The 20,469-nt window shown below is 32.9% G+C and overlaps 1 protein-coding gene across 1 annotated transcript in view; it reads right to left on the reverse strand.

Annotated features, from left to right (window-relative positions):
• Positions 1–1,329: 1,329 nt before the first annotated feature.
• The window catches only part of LOC131854211 (potassium voltage-gated channel protein Shaw-like), a 214,718-nt gene continuing 195,578 nt past the window's right edge, over positions 1,330–20,469 (reverse strand). The window contains exons 7-8 of the mRNA XM_059205342.1: positions 13,677–13,886; positions 1,330–1,464 (exon numbers count right to left, since the gene is read on the reverse strand). Coding sequence (XP_059061325.1) covers positions 1,330–1,464; positions 13,677–13,886 — 345 coding nt within the window. The remainder of the gene's footprint in view (positions 1,465–13,676; positions 13,887–20,469) is intronic.

The following is a 20,469-nucleotide window of genomic DNA, read 5'->3' on the forward strand; positions in this document are numbered from 1 at the left end:
CAACTTTGTACCATACGAGGAATCAAACCCGATGATTGGAAGTAAAGCAGCGTGCTAAACGGCTAGACAACCGGGTTCGTTAAATATGTAGCATATATTAATCTGGAATAATGAATCTTTCAGTCATAGTCATATTAATTTTCAATATCGGTCAAATATTTTGAAATTATCTATTACAAACTTTTGTATATAAGAGAAAGCAGCAGTAGGTTAAATATTAAAATGATAAAGTTTATATGTTGATATTACAAAAATTCCTAAGATATTCAAAGTGAGATATTCTATAAAAATATATAAATAACTAATTCTACGATGGCCAGCATTACACTTCCAATACTCCCCCATAATGTGGGCATCTAACATTTACACCACACCAAGTTGTTCAATAAATACCTCGTGTTTGACACAGCCCAGAGCTTTAGTCATAACATCAGCCACCATTACATCTGTAGGTATGTATAGAATCTGTACATTGAACCTGTCTATCATATCTCTAATAAAATGGTACCTCACAACTATGTGTTTGCTCCTTGTGATGGACACAATTAAAATGATAAAGTTTACATGTTGACATTACAAAAATTCCTGAGATATTCAAAGTGACATATTCTATAAAAATGTACAAACAACTAATTCTACGATGGCCAGCATTATACTTCCAACACAAACATATAAACAAATATATCTTTTTATAATACTAGTACAGATGAAAATACGGAAGATTCTTATTGTAGTTTCACCATTTTGAATGAGAACCCTAAAAAGTAGCAACTGATAAAAAAAACGATTTTTAAACAACGCGAAAATTGCGACATAAACTCGAATTTCTTATGTACTCGCTTTGCAAGTTCGTATTAAGTGGCGTAGTGGTGGATAAATATATAAAAAAACGCCCTTTACCACGTTACCATTCGTCGTTTTGTCATAAATTTTCATCCGATAAAGACATTACTGCGGCGTAAGGAGGAAATCGTCGATTTGAGCCAGCAATCGATTTAATGCCTCGTCTCTTGTTCCACGATCGGCTCTTGTCTGTCTTCTAGCGATTTGTTAAAGCGGGTCCCGAGGGATTTAAATGATATTTTCCTTCGACTATCATCAGCCTGTCATCACAGATCACGACTCGGGCAAAATAAAGAGTTACGAGCGTACCTGGATTCTGCTATGTTGCTGTAACCGATGAACTGATCACCACACAACACGCGCGGCACAATTAGTGTATTTACCTGTATACCTGTTTATCTTGTGTATACATAGTACATATGTACTATGTATATGTGTATGTACTTTGATAATTTGATAGTTTATATTAAAATCTTAGAGATCCAATTATATCAATGCAATTATGTGCAAGCGTTTCTCAGATACGAGCGGGAACGTACAGAGATCGCCATCTTTTTTCCCAGCAGCGGTGCGGTACTCGGCTTCTTTCGGCCCTAGATCGTGAAGTATGTCTGTCCTTGTCTATTACACGAGATGTGCATTTAAACTAATTGTGGCGCAAACACGATTAATAAATTATATCTTACGGTCTTTTTTATGTAATTGGGATGGGATAAGCTGACCGCTTATTTGATATTATGTGTTAACTATCACCTATGTCGACGTTAGTCTATAGGCACAGATAACATAATATTACATACTATAGGTAAGCATAACGCCTTATTTAATAACCCCTGCATAGGCTACGGTAACCATTTACCATCAAGTGTGCCGTATACTTGATTGCCGTCATTGTGGTATAAAACAATACGAAGCGTATTTTTTGATACGCTTATCGCGCTTAGTAAGACTACTTGCGATTATTTGCGAATCATTAGTCGACGGAAAACGAAAATTTACACTGTCCTATTTAGTTTATTATATTTCTTTTCTGCTTGGCGTTTTTGAATTCTTTTAATATGAAACCCAATATAAGTGTAACTTAAATTTTGGATACTATCGAAAAAGGCAAAATATGCATTATTGTTTTAAATTCACATCATACCACTATTCACGCAAATGAACATTTATTTTTAAATAGTAAAATAAACCGGATATTAGGCTTTCGCTTATCGCCACTAGTAAGACTACAGCTTTATCATTTGTTTTACGAATCATCGGTCGTTGGAAAAAGGAAAGTTTTCGCTGTCTTATTTTGCTTTCGAATGATTTTAGTGAGGGCTCGAATTGCGCTTACCAATTGGTACATTACGTAAATCTTTGTTTCTTTTAACATATGATCATGGCCATTTTAGTACCATGTCACAATATGTCATGTCACATTGTTATAAATTCTACAAAAGTGTGTCCTAATATATTTTACATTATTTACCAATAAATTATTATTTTGTCAAGGTAGATTCAATGTTCACACAATGTATCCATAAAAATTATTAATTATGTACGACTTTACAAAAGTGTGTCCTATATTTTATTTATTATATATTTATTTTATACATACACATAAAAATAACATACATACTAAATGGGTATGTATAGGCAAATTTCCGTTGCGTTAAATCTATAATGATGACGACCTCGGTGGTATAGCGGTCTAGCACACCGCTTTACAACCGATGGTCGTATAGGCAAATTTCCGTTGCGTTTCTCGCACGGCACAAACATTTGTATTCATGAGTATGATTGTTTGTATCGGTCTGGGTGTTTTCTATGTATAATATGTATATATTTACAAAAAAAATCTATGTATATGTATCAGTTATCTAGTACCCATAACACAAGCTTTAGCTAGCTTAACTTGGGTTTGGATGGCGCTGTGTGAATTGTCCTGAGATTATTATTATTATTATATTTAAAAGAAAATCCTTTTACAATTTGCTTAGAGGATTCTATACGATATCCAGAGTAATTTATTTACAGTCTCTGAGGTAATAAAATAAACCGATCACATATATCGAAACACGAGAATATCAAAACTAAGTTTGAAATTGAAGTAAATATCTACAATTACGTAGCATATTCGTAGCGCCGTAGCACTTCTGTAGCACTCACCTCCTACGGCGTACAGATAATGTTATCAGGAACTGGGAAATGGGAACTAATTTTATACCAACTGGGACATACTTGAAAGGTTAGAGTTATGAAAGTTTTTTTTATAAATAAACTGAATAAAACAAAATAAAAACTTTATCTTAGTACGCGTAATACGATTACGTAACCGTGTATTCGGAATAACAATAGTTAACAATATTGATAGCCTCAGTGGTGTAGCGGCATGTCGTTTTACTTCTGATAGTCGCGGGTTCGATTCCTGTATTAACATTTCTTACTTTTTTAAAATGTGTCTAAGTATTTATCAGTTACTAGCTATTCGCCCTGGCTTCGCACGGGTGTACATGTATTATATATATACCTTCCTCTTGAATCACTCTATTTATTAAAAAAAACCGCTTTAAAATCCGAAGCGTAGTTTTAAAGATTTAAGCATATAGGGACGGACAGACAGCGACAGCGACTTTGTTTTATACTATGTATGTATATATGTTATCTAGTACAAAACAAAAGCTTTGATTAGCTTGTGGTATTATTATTTTATTGGTAAAACAAACACAAATTTTTAAGTAAAGCATACATCCATTAGTGAAAGCTGACACTGAAATCAGTTAAGCTGTGTCTGACATTAAGGAGAACAAACGCACAAACAGACAAAACTAATACTGAATCATTATTTTGATTTCTATTACGTTATTAATAGTTTTTTTCTACGTAAGTTAGTTAATTATAAATTAGAAAGATTTCTATAATTTACTATGATTGTACTATATAGAAAGGGAGAGAGAAATAATAAAAGAGAGAATATTTAAATAAATAATAACATTCGTTAATGGAAGGCGCCAAAAAAGACTAAAAATCAAATATTGCTATAGTAAATATATTAAAATAAACTTCATTCAGGTCTATTATCGGAACCTGAATTAAAACAATATATACATTTCTGAATAAAAGCTACTTTTATTAATCAGAAATAGTAATATTTATAATTGTAGTACTTTAGATGTAATATATTATTATCTTAATAATATTATGAATGCGAAAGTTTGTAAGTATGGATCTTTGTTACTTATACATGAAAAAACTACTAAATGGATTTTGATGAAACTATACAGTAATATAGCTTATGCTTAAGAATAACATATATGCTATATTATTTACAGAAATTTGTACAGTTAAATTTAATGCGGGTGAAACCGTGAGCACAGACAATATATATATATATATATATATATATATATATATATATAATATCTCCCTTTGATGGGGTGATAGACTTGTCATTGTGGGTAAAAATCACCATTATTATTACTGCTACTGACTACCCTTTCTGTGATTAAAGTCGACAAGATTTTTTGTTTCATGTGTAAAATTCGATCAGTCATATAATATATTAAGTAAAGTAAGTTATATAGGTAAGAGGAGTCTCCCTCCATGCACACTCTGATTGTGGAACGAACTACCTGCCGAGGATTTCCCTAGAGACTACTGCATGGGGTTTTCAAGAAGGGTATACTAAGGTTTCTCAAGCGTCGGTAAATCGCACGTGACACTCGTTACGGTAATCGTTTACCATCAGATGAACAGGAACGTTCATTGCCTGATGTGTAAAAAAAATAAGATTTTATGATATTTTCAAAAAATATTTTTTCTCGCCTTTGTTCCAAAAATACACTTCAAAGTAAGGAGAAATAAAACATTTTAATTCAAGACAAATGTGTAATGGGATCGCAATTACCACAATATAAAATAACTAGCTTTTGCCCGCGGCTACGCTCGCGTTAATTTATCCTCTTAGGGGTGGAATTTATCAAAATCCTTTCTTAGGGAATGCCTTTCTTAAATGCATAAAGCTACTATGACGTAGGCATCCCACGTCATAGTAGCTTTATGCATGCAAAGTCTCAGCCCAATCGGTTTAAAATTGACAAATTTTAATATAAATTTTCATATCCTACTTTATCTCTTTGGGGTTAGAATTAATCAAAATCATTTCTTAGGGGATGCCTACGTCATAACATCTTACTGCATGCCAAATTTCAGCCCAATCCGTCCAGTTGTTTAGGCTGTGCGTTGATAGATCACCACGTTAGTCACCTTTCAGTTATATATATGTACATAGATAAAAATGCTTATAGATTTTTTCGGACTACTCTAATGCTGTTCGCGGCGAACAGCTTTAGAGTAGTTCAGCCTTAACAGCTTCACCGGACGATGAATAATAACTATACACTAATAGATGTTTTATGTTTGTATATTATATTTGTATATTATGTTTGTATATGTAATTTATGATTTTTATTATTATAAATTTGTAATGTTATTTCCATTATTATTATTTCTTTATATTTATATTATATATCTCCCTTTGATGGGGTAATAGGCTTATCATTGCGGGTAAAAATCACCAAACAATGACAGTATATATAATGAATGATGAGAATGAAGAATTTTTAAGCGGAAGACAAAAATTTGTGGACTATTCTACACGTGATCAGTTTTACTTTATTATTATTCTTTTTTTTACAAAAATTCTCATCTCCCCTCTTAAGGAGAGGAGATGGCAACTTACTCCCGGCAAAAGCACAGGCGGCCGGGGTTCAGGGCCCCAGGGAGAGAAACCGGCGTATCCCAACCGTCTGAGATGTTGTTCCAGACTGGTTGGAATAAGACCGTTCACCGACATAACGATTGGGATGATTATTATTATTATTATTATATTTTTTTACTATTCTATTCTAGAACCTTCCTTCTGTCTTTTCTTCTCTACTCAAAGTTTTGTCTGACAAAATACAAGCGAAAAAGGTGCCTTTTGCACCCTATTACTCTGTTAATTTTGTTTCCTGGAATCATGTGTAATAAATAGTATAAATAAATAAATATTACTAGAATACATATATTAGTATAATAAATGGACAAAAACAAGTTAATGTCCCCTGGTCATGCCATCATGAATATAAAAAACAAGATAGGTAATGTAGGTTAGCCAGCAAAACGTGAATAGATAATGAAGCGAAAAAGTCGATGGAGCGGCAAACCTCGTTCGTTTATAACTACTCTGTGTACCTATGTATTAGAAGCTACAACATACTAGAGACTAACGCCTGCTTTGCATGGGTGTATAGTAAATAATAATAATAATATTTCTAGACAAGTCCTGAGACATTATTATTATGATCTCTTTTTGCGGGGTAATAATACAATGTTGTTGATTGAGACGATGTATATTACAGATGTTAATAGACTGACAGTATGTACATAAAAATATTGATCTTATACACTAAATGACGATAGGAAAATGTAAGGTGGGGTGACACAGTTTAGACATGGCAGTGTTTAGCACACAATATTGGATTTGTCTTACTAGACATTATTAAATGAAATTATTATTTTGATGTATCTAGGTCCCTATATCCCTCATGCTTTTGAGGATTAATACCGAAGATAAGCCATGCCATTTTTATTATTATTTCTTTCCTCTTTTCTCTTGGTTTAAAAGAAGGTAATACTTACACACCACGCGGGCCCTAACCAAGTGGGAGAGGTTCCGCTAAATAAAGATGTTATTATTGAGGAGGTCAGTAATTTTCTTGGAATGGGACAGTATTCAGTATTGTGGCCTTTTGTTTTAGAATAGAATAATAGAAAATCATTTATTATAAATTAAACTTACATTGAAGCACTTTTGAATAGACATAAAATTTTTTTAATCTACCGCTGATTCGGAAAGTTGTCTCATCACAAGAAGAACGAGCAAGTAACTTTCGTGTTACTCTTTTATATAATTTTATTATTACTTTACATTTTTAAGTTTAAGTGTGTGAATACAAACCATTCTTATTTTTTACTTCTTCTCTTCTTACCAGTCATATTTTTAGTTCTATTTGTTAATTTATTATTATTATTTATTTATTCATTATAACTTCAATATTATTATTAATTTTAGTATGGTCCCTTTGGTTGGGCGATATACTTGTATTTGCGGGTAAAAATCACCAAACAATGACAACTATAAAATTGATGAGGATTTTTTAAATGAAAGACAAAAATTTACGGACACTTCTGGATATTTCTATATTTATTCTTTATTGTACTTTCAAAAATCCCCTCCGATCGACCCCCCGTCTAATTCAAACGGGGATCGAAATTGAGCCTGAGCCGAGGTTCGAATCCCTAGTGGTGCCCTCAGACTAAAGTCGTATCCGTCAGGCAGGAGTTGGCCTTCAGCCGCTCCATAAGTCCCTCCGCGGGTTTGGAGTGCCATCTGCACTCGCCCCCTAATGTCCGGTGAAGCTGTAAAGGCCAGCTGCGGCCAACAGTATTGGAGTAGTCCAAAAAAAAACTTTTAAAAATTGTACAATTTGGTGAGCTTAATACCATATGGTATTCACTACTAACTAACTATTAGATAAGAACAGAAAGCGGTTGTATATATGTATTTAGTATTCCACATTCATTATTATTATTATTATTACTTTAACTTACAAATTAGTAGAGCTTTTCGTACAGCCTTTTTAATGTAGTAAAAATATTCTCTTTATAAATGGTTGAAATGTTCGAGATAAATATTTGATTTTCAGTACAATTTTATTAATATTATATTACATACAGTATTAAATATCATATCATGAGTTTCCAGAATAATGAGTTGTAATACAGCATACATAATTTAAATGTATATACATCTCCTCTCCTTAAGAGGGAAGATGAGATTTTTTCTAGAATTTTTGTAAAATAATAATAATAATAATAAATGGCAGGTAGAAACAGTAAAACTCTCCCAATTATTGTCTCGTCCACAGGTGTCATTCCAGCATCCTTACACTCTAGCCTCAAAATATTACAGCTTCACCTACATACATAGTATATACTTCTCCAAAAGGCTGTAGTTCTAAACACCTGTAGAATAGTCCGCAAATTTTTGTCATCATAATCATTTCTTTTATAATTGTCATTGTTTGGTGATATTCACCCGCAATGACAAGTTTAACACCCCATCACAGGGAGATATATAATATACTTATATATAAAAATAATAATAATAATCTCAGAATAATTTACACAGCGCCATCTAGTCCCAAGCTTAATACAAATACACAGATGTTTTTTATACAAATACATAGATATTTTTTTTCGTAAATACAGACATATTATATGTAGAAAACACCCAGACCATTTTGTGTCATCATCACCAGTTTGTGTCATGCGAGGAATCGAACCCGCGACCAGCGGACGTAAAGCGGTATGCTAAACCGCTACACCAGCGAGGTTGTCAATAATATAAAGAGACATATCTATATATATATATATATAACTCAAAGGAGACTGACATAGTGATCTATCAACGCACAGCCTAAACCACTAGACGGATCGGGCTGAAATTTGGTATGCAGGTAGATTTTATGACGTAGGCATCCGCTAAGAAAGGATTTTGATTAATTCTACCCCCAAGGGGGTTAAACAGGGGATGAAAGTTTGTATGAAACTTTGTCAATTTTAAACCGATCGGGCTGAGATTGTATGCATAAAGCTACTATGACATAGGCACCCCCTAAGAAAGGATTTTTTTGAATTCCACCCCTAAGAGGATAAATTAACGCGAGCAAGCCGCGGGCTAAACCTAGTTAACTTATATACTTAATAACTGTGAAGTTAATAAACTCAATCAAAACAGTCAAGTTTCTTACCATGTTTTTCCAGGTGGCACCCCGTGGAGGCTTTTGTTTGGTTAAAGGTTCGGCAGGAAGTAAATTTAAATTGCTTGTTACCTCGTATCCGGCACAATGGTGGGTAATAAACCTTATGGTCTGACATTAAAGGAATCAAGGATGAGTTTGACATGTTTGATATATTTCTGTTTAATAATAATAATAAAATGACAGAATAATTTCGAGGAAGTAAAAAAAATAAACCTGGAAAGTCCACACCGAGCCAACTAGTTCCAAGTTAAATAGAGTTTATGTTATGTGTATTAGACAACTAGATATAGATACTTTTTTATAAATACATACATAATATGTTAAATAATATTATGAGGTTCTGTTGTGTATAAATATATATATAATATAGGTATGTTGTGTCATATTGCCATGCGCTTTCAGGGCGTCACAAAAAAATTGTAAAAACTCAACCACACTCTGTATGCACGTGCTTTATGTTTTTGTGAAACTGCAATAAATAAATAAATATACATAGAAAACACCCAGACCGATGGAAACAATCATTCTCATATATATAAATGGAATCGAAACCACGACCATTCGATGCGGTGTACCAAACCACTAGACTATTATGCTATCAGGCTAAGCTGTCCATTAGTGATTTGATGAAAAATAATTCAGAAGTATCGATATGAAACAAATGATCTAAAATATAAACACGTTTTTATAAAACAGTTTTGAATTCCGTCACTAGAATATTTAAATTGTTTTTCTATGTACCAAGTTTTAATTGCTGATTTTATAATTAACTTACCTAAATTTGTTGCAAATTTTATTAATATAGAATGGAGGATGGTTAACTTCTGCGAATACGAGCATAGAATGAGAATTATCGGTGTTAAAATTAAATCTATACTAACACCAATGTTTGTCTGTCGGTAGATACGTCAGTGTTAATATTTTAGGGTTGTTTAATTGGAAAACATGTGTGATTACATAAATAGATGTTAGGTACGTGGATTTAACTGATATTTCTTACGTTTTCACGTCCAAACAGCTGAATGAATCTTAATAAAATTTAAGTAAATTAAACTATTTATTAACTTTGTTTTTGTTATTTTTGATCTTTAAATAATTTTTATTACTATTTTTTTTTGCACATGATAATGGAATGGTGCACCTGCCTGCGCTAACGGTTTACGCTGGCGGGCACCAGTGGAGGATGATAAGATGAACATGAGGTCAGGTCAGTTAGTCCATCGGGAAAAATTCACCAAGAATTTATCACGATGGCTTCCAGGGGGAACCGCGTGGAGGTCGACCTAACATGGTACATTGTTAGCAGTGGGAGTTACTACTTCCCATTACTAACAATCCTCTTTCCCCCATGGATTACTATTTTGTTTGTGTTGAAGATATAAACAAATTATATACCTGTGTTTGTGACACAACTTTGTGTGTACACTATTTTATATGTATAGGACAATATGAATAATAAAAATGAATTATTTTAGATTAAGTATATATTTAATATAGGTACGTAGACTATCATCATTACATTACTATGAAATCAATGACAATTATAGAGAAAAAGTTTAGTCATAGACAACCTGCCAAGTTAGCGCTTTCAATTCATTTCACACACAAAATCGTGTCTCATAGGTAAAAATAAAATATTCTGAAGTTAGAATAAAAAATTCTCAATAATCTGCAGAATTTGCCAACAAGAAACGCCACTACACATATTGTGTGATTCTAGCCCACTCGTGCAGATACGAAATATATTCTTTGGAAAGTATTCACTCTATCCTGAGGAGATAGAACCATCGCTTCTAAGAATATCCTACAATTCTTGTCCCTGACGGGTGTATGTAGTGAACTTTGAAAAAGGGCGAGCACTATAGACCTATGCAGGTCTTAGTACATAACATAAGCCTAAAACCTTAAAAAATAGCATAAAACATGACAGTACATGATAATATTATCACTGTCATAAAATAAAACAAATTTCTCGAGAAGGGCGAGACAAAAACCATATCAGAGGGGCACATCGTAAAATAAATTACCCTTCGTTTGCATATAAAATCGTGCAATATTAAAACGTGTGATAACCAATTTTATGATAGCTTATCATAAAATCCTTTCCAATCTATACCTTATAGAAACATTTATATATAGTGTAGTTGTTAAGTTTTTTTTATATATTTAGGCTGTATATGATAATTCTCTTGCTATTTAGTTATAAAAAAAATGTTTTTTTTATTCTATAATATTTTTTCACTACTACTAAGGTGGCAAACAAACATACAGCCCATTTGATGGTAAATGGTAACCGTAGCCTCCGCCTGAAACAGAGGTGTCACGTGCGCGATGCGGATATGTTTTTTTTTTATTGCATAGAGTGTTGGTACTATTTTTTTTTTGAGAAATTATTTAATTTCATATCACAGGACAATTCACACAGCCGCCATCTAGTTCCAAGCTAAGTAGAATTTGGGTTTTAGGTACTAGACAACATACATAGATAGATGGTTTTTTTTGTAAATTAATTCATAATATACACACAAAACACTCAGACCTATAGAAGCAATCATATTGATGAATACAAATATTTGTTGAATAGAACTCATACAAATAATCATAATTTTGAAAAAAAATATTTGTTGTTTGAATAAAAGAGAACCCGCTACCATCGGAAATAAGGGTTTCCAAACCCCTACACCACTGACGAAGTCTGTATATAGTTTATATGTGAATCCTATCCTATCCTAAAAGAGTTATTGTAAAATCCTGTGGGAAAATAGAAATACCTCCTATTTGGCATACAGTGTGGATACAGCCCCGGGGTTACCATATAATACTAAGAATGTTACAATATAAAGTTACAATTAATTGTGTTGCTATACGATTTTACAGCTCGTAAATTCTAAATAGGTTACACACCTACATCTTTCATTAAGCCTACGTCCTTATAAAGGTTACATAAATGTTTATAAGGAAATACTGTATGAACTCTGTGAAGTTTTACATCTATTACAAATGCCATTTGAATTTCATTAAAGACACAAAAAACAACTGAGCTACATTAGTTTTTATACAAATTCAAATTCAAAATATCTTTCTTCATGTAGGCCTATTACAGGCTCTTATGATATGTCAAATCTACCGTCAGTTCGGAATGATTTCGAGATGAGAAGAACTGACCAGAAACTAAGCTCGTATTCTTATATACAGATTAATAATTTTTAAATTCAAACTTGGGAGAATAGAGTGACCAACAGCATATGCTATTGCAAAAGCAATAGTCTAATCAATGTTCGCAATTATTACATAAAATAAAATAACAAATCAATCCTTATATATCCTTATTTATGTAGATTTGATATTATATGTCTGTAACATATAATATGTCAAATCTACCGTCAGTTCCGAGTGATTTCGATCTAAGAAGATAAGAAATTCAGCTCTTATTCTTTTCAAATGTGTTTATGAGTACAAAACAGAAATTTATTTTTAAATTCAATTAGAACGTAATGACTACCAACATGTGCTATTATAGTTTAGCATATGCATATATATTTTATTTTTTTCTGTATTTATCTATTTTTTTTTTATTAAATATTGAACTGCACCGACTTATTCTCTAATAAACGCGATGGTTGACTGGTAGATAATGCCATCAGGCATATGTGATAAACGTGATGGTTGACTGGTAGATAATGCCATCAGGCATATGTGATAAACGCGATGGTTGACTGGTAGATAATGCCATCAGGCATAAAGTCCGCCACGTATACATTTTTGTGTGCAAAATAATAAATCAATAAATACAGTGTTCACTAGCATATGCATTTTTGTCAAAAGGACATAACCTAATTAGTGATCGTAACCAGAACGGGCGAAACCGGGGCGAGTAGCTAGTATATTTATAAATTAATTGGGGAGATTTTAGGGGGAATTAGGCAACATTTGGGGAAAACAAGATAGTTCTCAGACAATACTGAGTTAGAAGCTTGTAATAATAATATTTACTTGTTTACGTTGTAATTTACTGTAACATCTAATTTCCGTGTACGTCCCTTAATGTCGCTTCTAATTTACAGATACAGAGAGAAAACATTCCAAAAAACAAAAAAATATCGTAAATTTTCTTAATTGGTTTCATCAACATATAGCTGTTGCAATTATTTGTCTCTAATTATAATATGACTTTCTGAGAGAAAGGTCTTTGTTAGTAATGTCAGCTAATGAACATGTACAATATCAGGTTTTTATCTGCGCGCGATTCCTCCTGAAACCATCGTGATATACTAAGGAATTTTTCAGGATGGGCTAACTGACCTGACCTCATGCTCATCTTATCATCCTCCACTGGTGCCCCGCCAGCGTAAACCATTAGCATGGGCAGGTGCACCGTTTTATTATTGTCTATAGCTACCTACATGAGCTTAAAACACGAGTTCTGCTTAGCTTGCGACTAGATGGCGCTGTGTAAATTGTCCGAAGATATTATTATTTTTATGTTACTAACTACCTGTCCCACGCAACTTCGTCTGCATTACAGTTACTTGACATTCATCAATATATTGCACCCAATTTATTTAATATCTTTTCAAATTATAGTCTGTGTGTTATTCTGATGTAGAAGCTACATTATTGTAAAGTTTCATCAAAATTCATTCAGTAATTTGTGCGTGATAGAGTAACAAATATTACTCCATCTATACTCACGAACTTTCACGTTTATAATAATTATAATGTTTCAGGACAATTCAGACAGCGCCATCTAGTCCTAAGCTAAGCAAAGCTTGTGCTATAATTACTAGACAACTCATGTATTTAACATGTATATGTTTTTTTTTGTTAATACATAATACACATAGAAAACATCCAGACCGATATAAACAATCATACTCATGAATGCAAATGTTTGTACCATACGAGGAATTGAACTCGCGACAATCAGACGTAAAGCAATGTGCTAAATCGCTACACCACCGAAATCGAAGTAAGGTCACTTACCTGCGTATGAGAGTAAAACATGGAGAAGTTGGACACGATGACAGGAACTGGTAGAGCTATGGTGAGCACGCCAGCTAAAGCGCACAGTGCTCCAACGAACATCCCCAGGTACGTCTTGGGAGCCATGTCGCCGTAACCCACGGTTGTCATGGTAACAATGGCCCACCACAACCCGAGGGGGATCGACTTGAACTGGTTGTCGGGGTTATCCTGAAAATGTTTTTTTTTTGTTTAGAATCAAATAAAAAAACAGCACAAGTTTACTTCTTATTACAGACAATAAATATCTATTTATTCGTTTAATTATTATATTGTCTTGTGTGTGCCATCTACCTTTTCTATATATGCTAATCCTATTGCTTGTAAGCAGGTTGTCTGTAAGAAATTGCTTATAGCGATAAGATCGTATTTTGTCATTAATTTTTTATTTATAATATAATAAATAAAGAAGATTTAATTTTTCTTTTTATGATCATAGAGTATACAATAAAAATAATATTACCACAGAATAAAATATTCTTTGCTCATAATAGTCAGAACTATTCGCACAGCTCCATCTAGTTATATGCTAAGCAGAGCTTGTCTAGTACCTATAGGTACTAGAGATCATTATCATCATCTGCTTCTTCCTTATCTCATTTATTTGGGGAATAGATAACTGATATTAATACTTTTTTTTAAAATACATTCACATTATATATAGATAACACCTACACCGATACAAACAATCATACTCATCAATACAAATGTTTGTACCGGGCGAGGAATCGAAGCCGCGACCATCGGAAGTAAGGCATGTGCTAAACCACTAAACCACCGTACCCTACGTAATATTATACAATTAATTTCCAGATATAAATCGTTTGGAACTCTTTGAAAAATTAAAAAAAAAGTATCTCGACTCAAGAGTAATAGACTATACAATGTAAATATTAAAATGTCTGCAAAATGGACCCTTTCACCTGGTGATAGACCACTTTATTATTCAAACAACCGGTTGATTATACAATGTAAATTGGATTCTTATCAAAATTCAATATCCAAGTTGAATGGGACCCAGTTAATCGAGTAGATGGCGCCACAAAGACGCCAGTTAAGTGGTTTTTAACAGATTTAGAAAGGGTGATTTCGCGTATGTTGACATCGGTGATCTAGCTGTTTAGCACACTGCCTTAGATTCAATGGACACGGGATCGATTCCTCACACGGTACAAATATTTGTATTCATGTACTTTTTTGTATTTGATAGAGACGTGTCAACTCGAGTTAACTCGAGTTGTTTCCGCTAACTCGAGTTGGATGAATACATCTGGTAAATGAACGAATCAAGTGAAAGAGCGAGAGCATGATTCCGTCATCAAACCGACAATGACATGAAATTTTCTGATCATTTCATATCGTCACAAACATTTCAATATTGATTTGAGGTTGTTATAAATTTTTTTTCGCATATTCGTCCGGTTATGTTACCTTTAAAATGATTATGCATTCCATAAGTCCTTCCGCGGCTTTATAGCGCCATTTCTACTCGCTCCCTATAGTTCGGTGAAGCTTTCAAAGCTAGCTGCGCCCAAAAAAAATTAAATTGTTCGAAAAATAAAAGAAAAAAAAACTGTTTATTCCAGGTAACCCGAGTCAACTCGAGTTACCTGAATTTACTCGAGTGATGATTAACTCAAAAAAGTTTAAATTGTTCGAAAAATAAAAGAAAAAAAAATGTTTATTCCAGGTAACCCGAGTCAACTCGAGTTACCTGAATTTACTCGAGTGATGATTAACTCAAAAAAGTTTAAATTGTTCGAAAAATAAAATAAAAAAAACTGTTTATTCCAGGTAACCCGAGTCAACTCGAGTTACCTGAATTTACTCGAGTGATGATTAACTCAAAAAAGTTTAAATTGTTCGAAAAATAAAAGAAAAAAAAACTGTTTATTCCAGGTAACCCGAGTCAACTCGAGTTACCTGAATTTACTCGAGTGATGATTAACTCGAGTCATGTTTATTACGAGTTAGCACATCTCTAGTATTTAATGTAGTGCTCAAATTAAAAAGGTGTAACTTATTGGTTTGACCATTTTACATATTTATTTATATAAGTCAACATTAAAATAAAGTTAATTATATTTGTAACTAGCTACCCACCCCGGCTTCACACGGATGTACATATATTATGTACTATAAAGAAAGGCTTCAAAGTCCGGTGTCCGTAATTTTAAAGGTTTAAGCATACATAGGGACGGACAGATAGCGACAGCGACTTTGTTTATGCGATTTAATAACAACTTCATATCTATAATATTTAAACATCAGTTTCTAATTCATTATAGCATTGGTTTAGCTTATTCAGATTTAGATTGAAAGATTAAAGTACTTAATCTATACATATAAATAAAATTGGAGTGTCTGTTTGTACTACATGCATATGAATATAAATACGGTACATACACCAAAATTAATTTTTTACAATTTTTGTCTATCTGTCTGTCTGTTTGTTCCGGCTAATCTCTGAAATGGCTGAACCGATTTTGACGGGACTTTTTTTGGCAGGTAGCTGATGGTTGTATACGTATTTCTGTATAAATAATATATTCATTCAGAAAAAGCTGGAGTCGTGTCGTATCAACAGCTAAAGGGACTGATAGAAGATCGTGGAAGGTGGCGGGAGCTCCACCGACAAGAGCACAGCTCTTAAATTATGAATGAATGAAATAATATATATATTATATAAAATTAAATTGTCTGTTTATAATATTGAAATAACCGTTTTTACTACATGCATATGAATCATCAGCTACCTGCCAAAAAAAGTCCCGTCAAAATCTATATATATGTTTAAGTTTGAAGTAAAATGTAGAGATTTTCTGGTTTTATATTTAAAAAATTCCACATATGAGTATTGTAAAGCAAACAATAGCCCATTTTAATCTGCAGATATGTTTCTCTACGTTTTATTGTGGCACACGTCGGCCGGCGTGTACTAGGAATACATAAAATTTTATACGTCTAGAAATCGCTTCGGAGCCCACGTGTTATGTTTTATTTTTCTTACGCAATACTTCTGAGACCGGACTGGTGGTATTTGGAAAAAAAATAGATTTTCCTATTTCACTATTTATATTGGAAAATTTATTTATTTGTGACTAGCTATCTGCCCTATATTTGCTCGGGTGTTAGTATATCATTTCATAGTATAAAACAAAGTCGCGGTCTGTCCCTATGTATGCTTAAATCTTTAAAACATCTTCTTAGTCGGTACACTCTTGTCAGAGTGGTCGTGGTCAAAATTTTGAAACACCATGAGCGAGGTTTTTGGTAATACGGCGCCATTCATCGAGGACTGCAGCTTTCCGGGTACATTCGTAAACTGAGCACTTAGTTGCGGCCTTGATCTGGTCTGTCCATCTCATTGGTGATCTACCACGTGGCCTGGTGCCTTCCACTTTTCCCTGCATATTCTTTAAAACTACGCAACGGATTTTCAAGCGGTTTTTTTAAATAGATTGATTGATTCTAGGGGAAGATATATATATATATATATATATATATATATATAAACACCTCTTTGGGCACTTTGTTGATCACGCCACAACCTAAACACTTGCTGATTCCACCTTTTGCACTGAATAACTTGACTCCTATCGCGTATATCTCAGGCGGTATGGCAACGTCGCATTCTACTTTGCGATGTGGCCATATATATTCGTCGATAGTACGATATACTCGACACATTTTTTACTAATAATTCGTGCATGACTGGCTCCGAACGGCTAAATTTTTGGTATACACAAAGACTTTTTGGCTCTGAATATATTTCAAAAATCAATTAATTATGTTGATCACTTTATATACTCGTCCTTACTGCGATACTTATTTTCATCCGAATATATATAGATACCGTAACGGTCTATCAATTATTAATTTATTAATTTACTAATGTAGATATTTTATATTCGCAATGCTCCATACATGCAAGCTCCAGCAACGGTGGAGCAGGGTCCCCCCGCACCGTACACCGCACCTCGCGCACACAAACAAATTAGATATTTTTTGAATACACAAAGACTTTTTGGCTCTGTATATATATTTCAAAAATCAATTAATTGTGTTGATCACTTTATATACTGGTCCTTACTGCGATACTTATTTTAATCCGAATATATATAGATACCGTAACGGTCTATCAATTATGAATTTACTAATCTAGATATTTTATATTCGCAATGCTCCATACATGCAAGCTCCAGCAACGGTGGAGGCAGGGGGGAGCACCGTACACCGCACCCCGCGCACACAAACAAATTAGAATAAATTAAATTCATAAGATTATTTATATATTTCGACTGCCTCGGTGGTCACACCGCTTTACATCCGATGGTCGCGGGTTCGATTTCTCGCACGGTGTAAACATTTGTACTCATCGGTCATCGATTGTTTTCATCGGTCTGGGTGTTTTATATGTATTTACAAAATAAAAATATCTATTTATATCAGTTCAGTATCAGTCTGTGTTAATTGTCCAGGGCTATTTAATATATTTTTATAGACGGTTATCTTTTTCCATCGCACCGCTCGCTATCGACAGTGAATTCATAGAAATGTCACTCTAAAAACAAAAATAGTTTTGTGTTTAGTATTTCATATACTAAATGCAAAAATGGTATTTTCAAAATACTTTATAAAAATTAAGTACCTTTTGAATGTTTGTCCAAACCTCAGATATTTTATTTATTTTAGGTATATCAATCATTACATAGTAATATAAAAACAAAGTCGCTGTCGCATCTAACAGTACATAAACAAAGAAAGAAGACTTTGGCTCTGATACCGTAACGGCCTATGAATTATGAATTTATTATACCTAATCTAGATATTTTATATTCGCAATGCTACGTACATTGTAATATCCGCCTCCATTCATTGTAACGGTGGAGGGACTAAATAGTTGAATAAAACTGAATAAGCAGTTGCTCCACTCTATAGGTACTGCGTCGTCGTCGTATGCTGTTCATTTTTTCACTCGTTTTGGCGCCAAGAGAGGGTCACATAGTCGTGGTCAAGTTAAGAACTTATAATTTAATTTTGATAACAATAGATACAAGTAAAAAGTAGGTATTATATTAATGTACGTAAGTACTGTACTTAAAAATATTTATTCTTTATTGTACATTTGAAAAACTTAACACTTAAGGACTTGTGTGTGACATATACACGTACATACTGCCATTTTCTCTTAAAGACATCCAGAGCGATTTATCAAATACGCGGGGTGCACCGACCTTTGACCTTATAACACCTGATTCGCGCGTAACGAATTACATTGCTACTTTTTGGTATTTTATAGTGGATATTTCACTATAAAATATTATTATTTCTTTAGATTATGACATAATAACATAGTTTAAGATTTTAAACGATAAAAAAAATTCCCGTAAAATGTAAAAGATAAAAAATGGTTATTGTTGGTTATCCTTAAGACATCTCAAAGCACTAGACAATACGCATTTTCATTCAACAGTATTGTATTTTTTTTATTTATTTCACGTTAATGCACAACAAAATTTGTACATGTGGCGGACTTAATATCTTGCCGCGTTATTTACCAGGCAACCATGAGTGGTGCAGCGAAAGATTATTGGCGGTGCACTAATATAAATAAGAAATGTCAAAAAAAGATTTATAAAGATAATAAAGATAAGCAAAATATACATTTCTATAAAAAAATAACAATATACATACATAAATATATATGTAAATATAACCCATAAATGTATAAATAAATACATAATGATCCGATAATCAAATTATAAGTACAGTCTCAAATTGAAAGTAAGAAAAACAGAAAATATAGAGAGAACTATATGGATATAACAGAAAGATGTGAAAAAAGGAGAAGGACAGTAAAAAAGTTACAAATTTAAATAATGTTGCCGCAATTTCTGTTTAAATGAATTTATTACATTATTATATATATTAGGCATACGACTAGCCTTATGACTGTTACTTTTTTTTTAATCTATACATCTATACATGTAAATAAAATTGGAGTGTCTGTTTGTAATATTGAAATAACCGTTTTTTACTACTTGCATATGAATATAAATACGGTACATACACCAAAATAACATATTTTACAAGTTTTGTCTGTCTGTCTGTCTGTTTGTTCCGGCTAATCTCTGAAATAGCTGGACCGATTTTGACGGGACTTTTTTTGGCAAGTAGCTGATGTAATAAGGAGTAACTTACGCTACTGTTATTTTAGAAAAATAAAATAAAATTTCACGCGGACGAAGTCGCTGGGGCCAGTTCAGTCTATAGATATACCGAGATTTAATGTTTAAGTTGCTATTATGTTGTTGACAAAATTTTACTGTAATGTTACTATTACGTTATCCTACACAATTTGTACTATTTTGGATGAATAAATAAATAAATAAATAATAATCTATACATCTATACATTTAATAAAAATTGGAGTGTCTGTTTGTAATATTGAAAAAACCGTTTTTTACTACATGCATATGAATATATATAAGGTACATATACCAAAATAACTATTTTTATAATTTTAGTCTGTCTGTCTGTCTGTCTGTTTGTTCCGGCTAATCTCTGAAATGGCTGGACCGATTTTGACGGTACTTTTTTTGGCAGGTAGCTGATTTATAAGGAGTAACTTAGGTTACTTTTATTTTAGAAAAATAAAGTTAAATTCCACGCGGACGAAGTCGCGGGAACACATTGTTTTTAATAAAAACATCTTTTTTGTGGTACTTGAGAATGTTGAAGCCTGTTGTTT

Source organism: Achroia grisella, unplaced genomic scaffold (assembly GCF_030625045.1).
Source record: "Achroia grisella isolate CSIRO2021 unplaced genomic scaffold, CSIRO_AGI_Agris_v1 utg971, whole genome shotgun sequence".
In the NCBI taxonomy this organism is placed as follows: Eukaryota; Metazoa; Arthropoda; class Insecta; order Lepidoptera; family Pyralidae; genus Achroia; species Achroia grisella.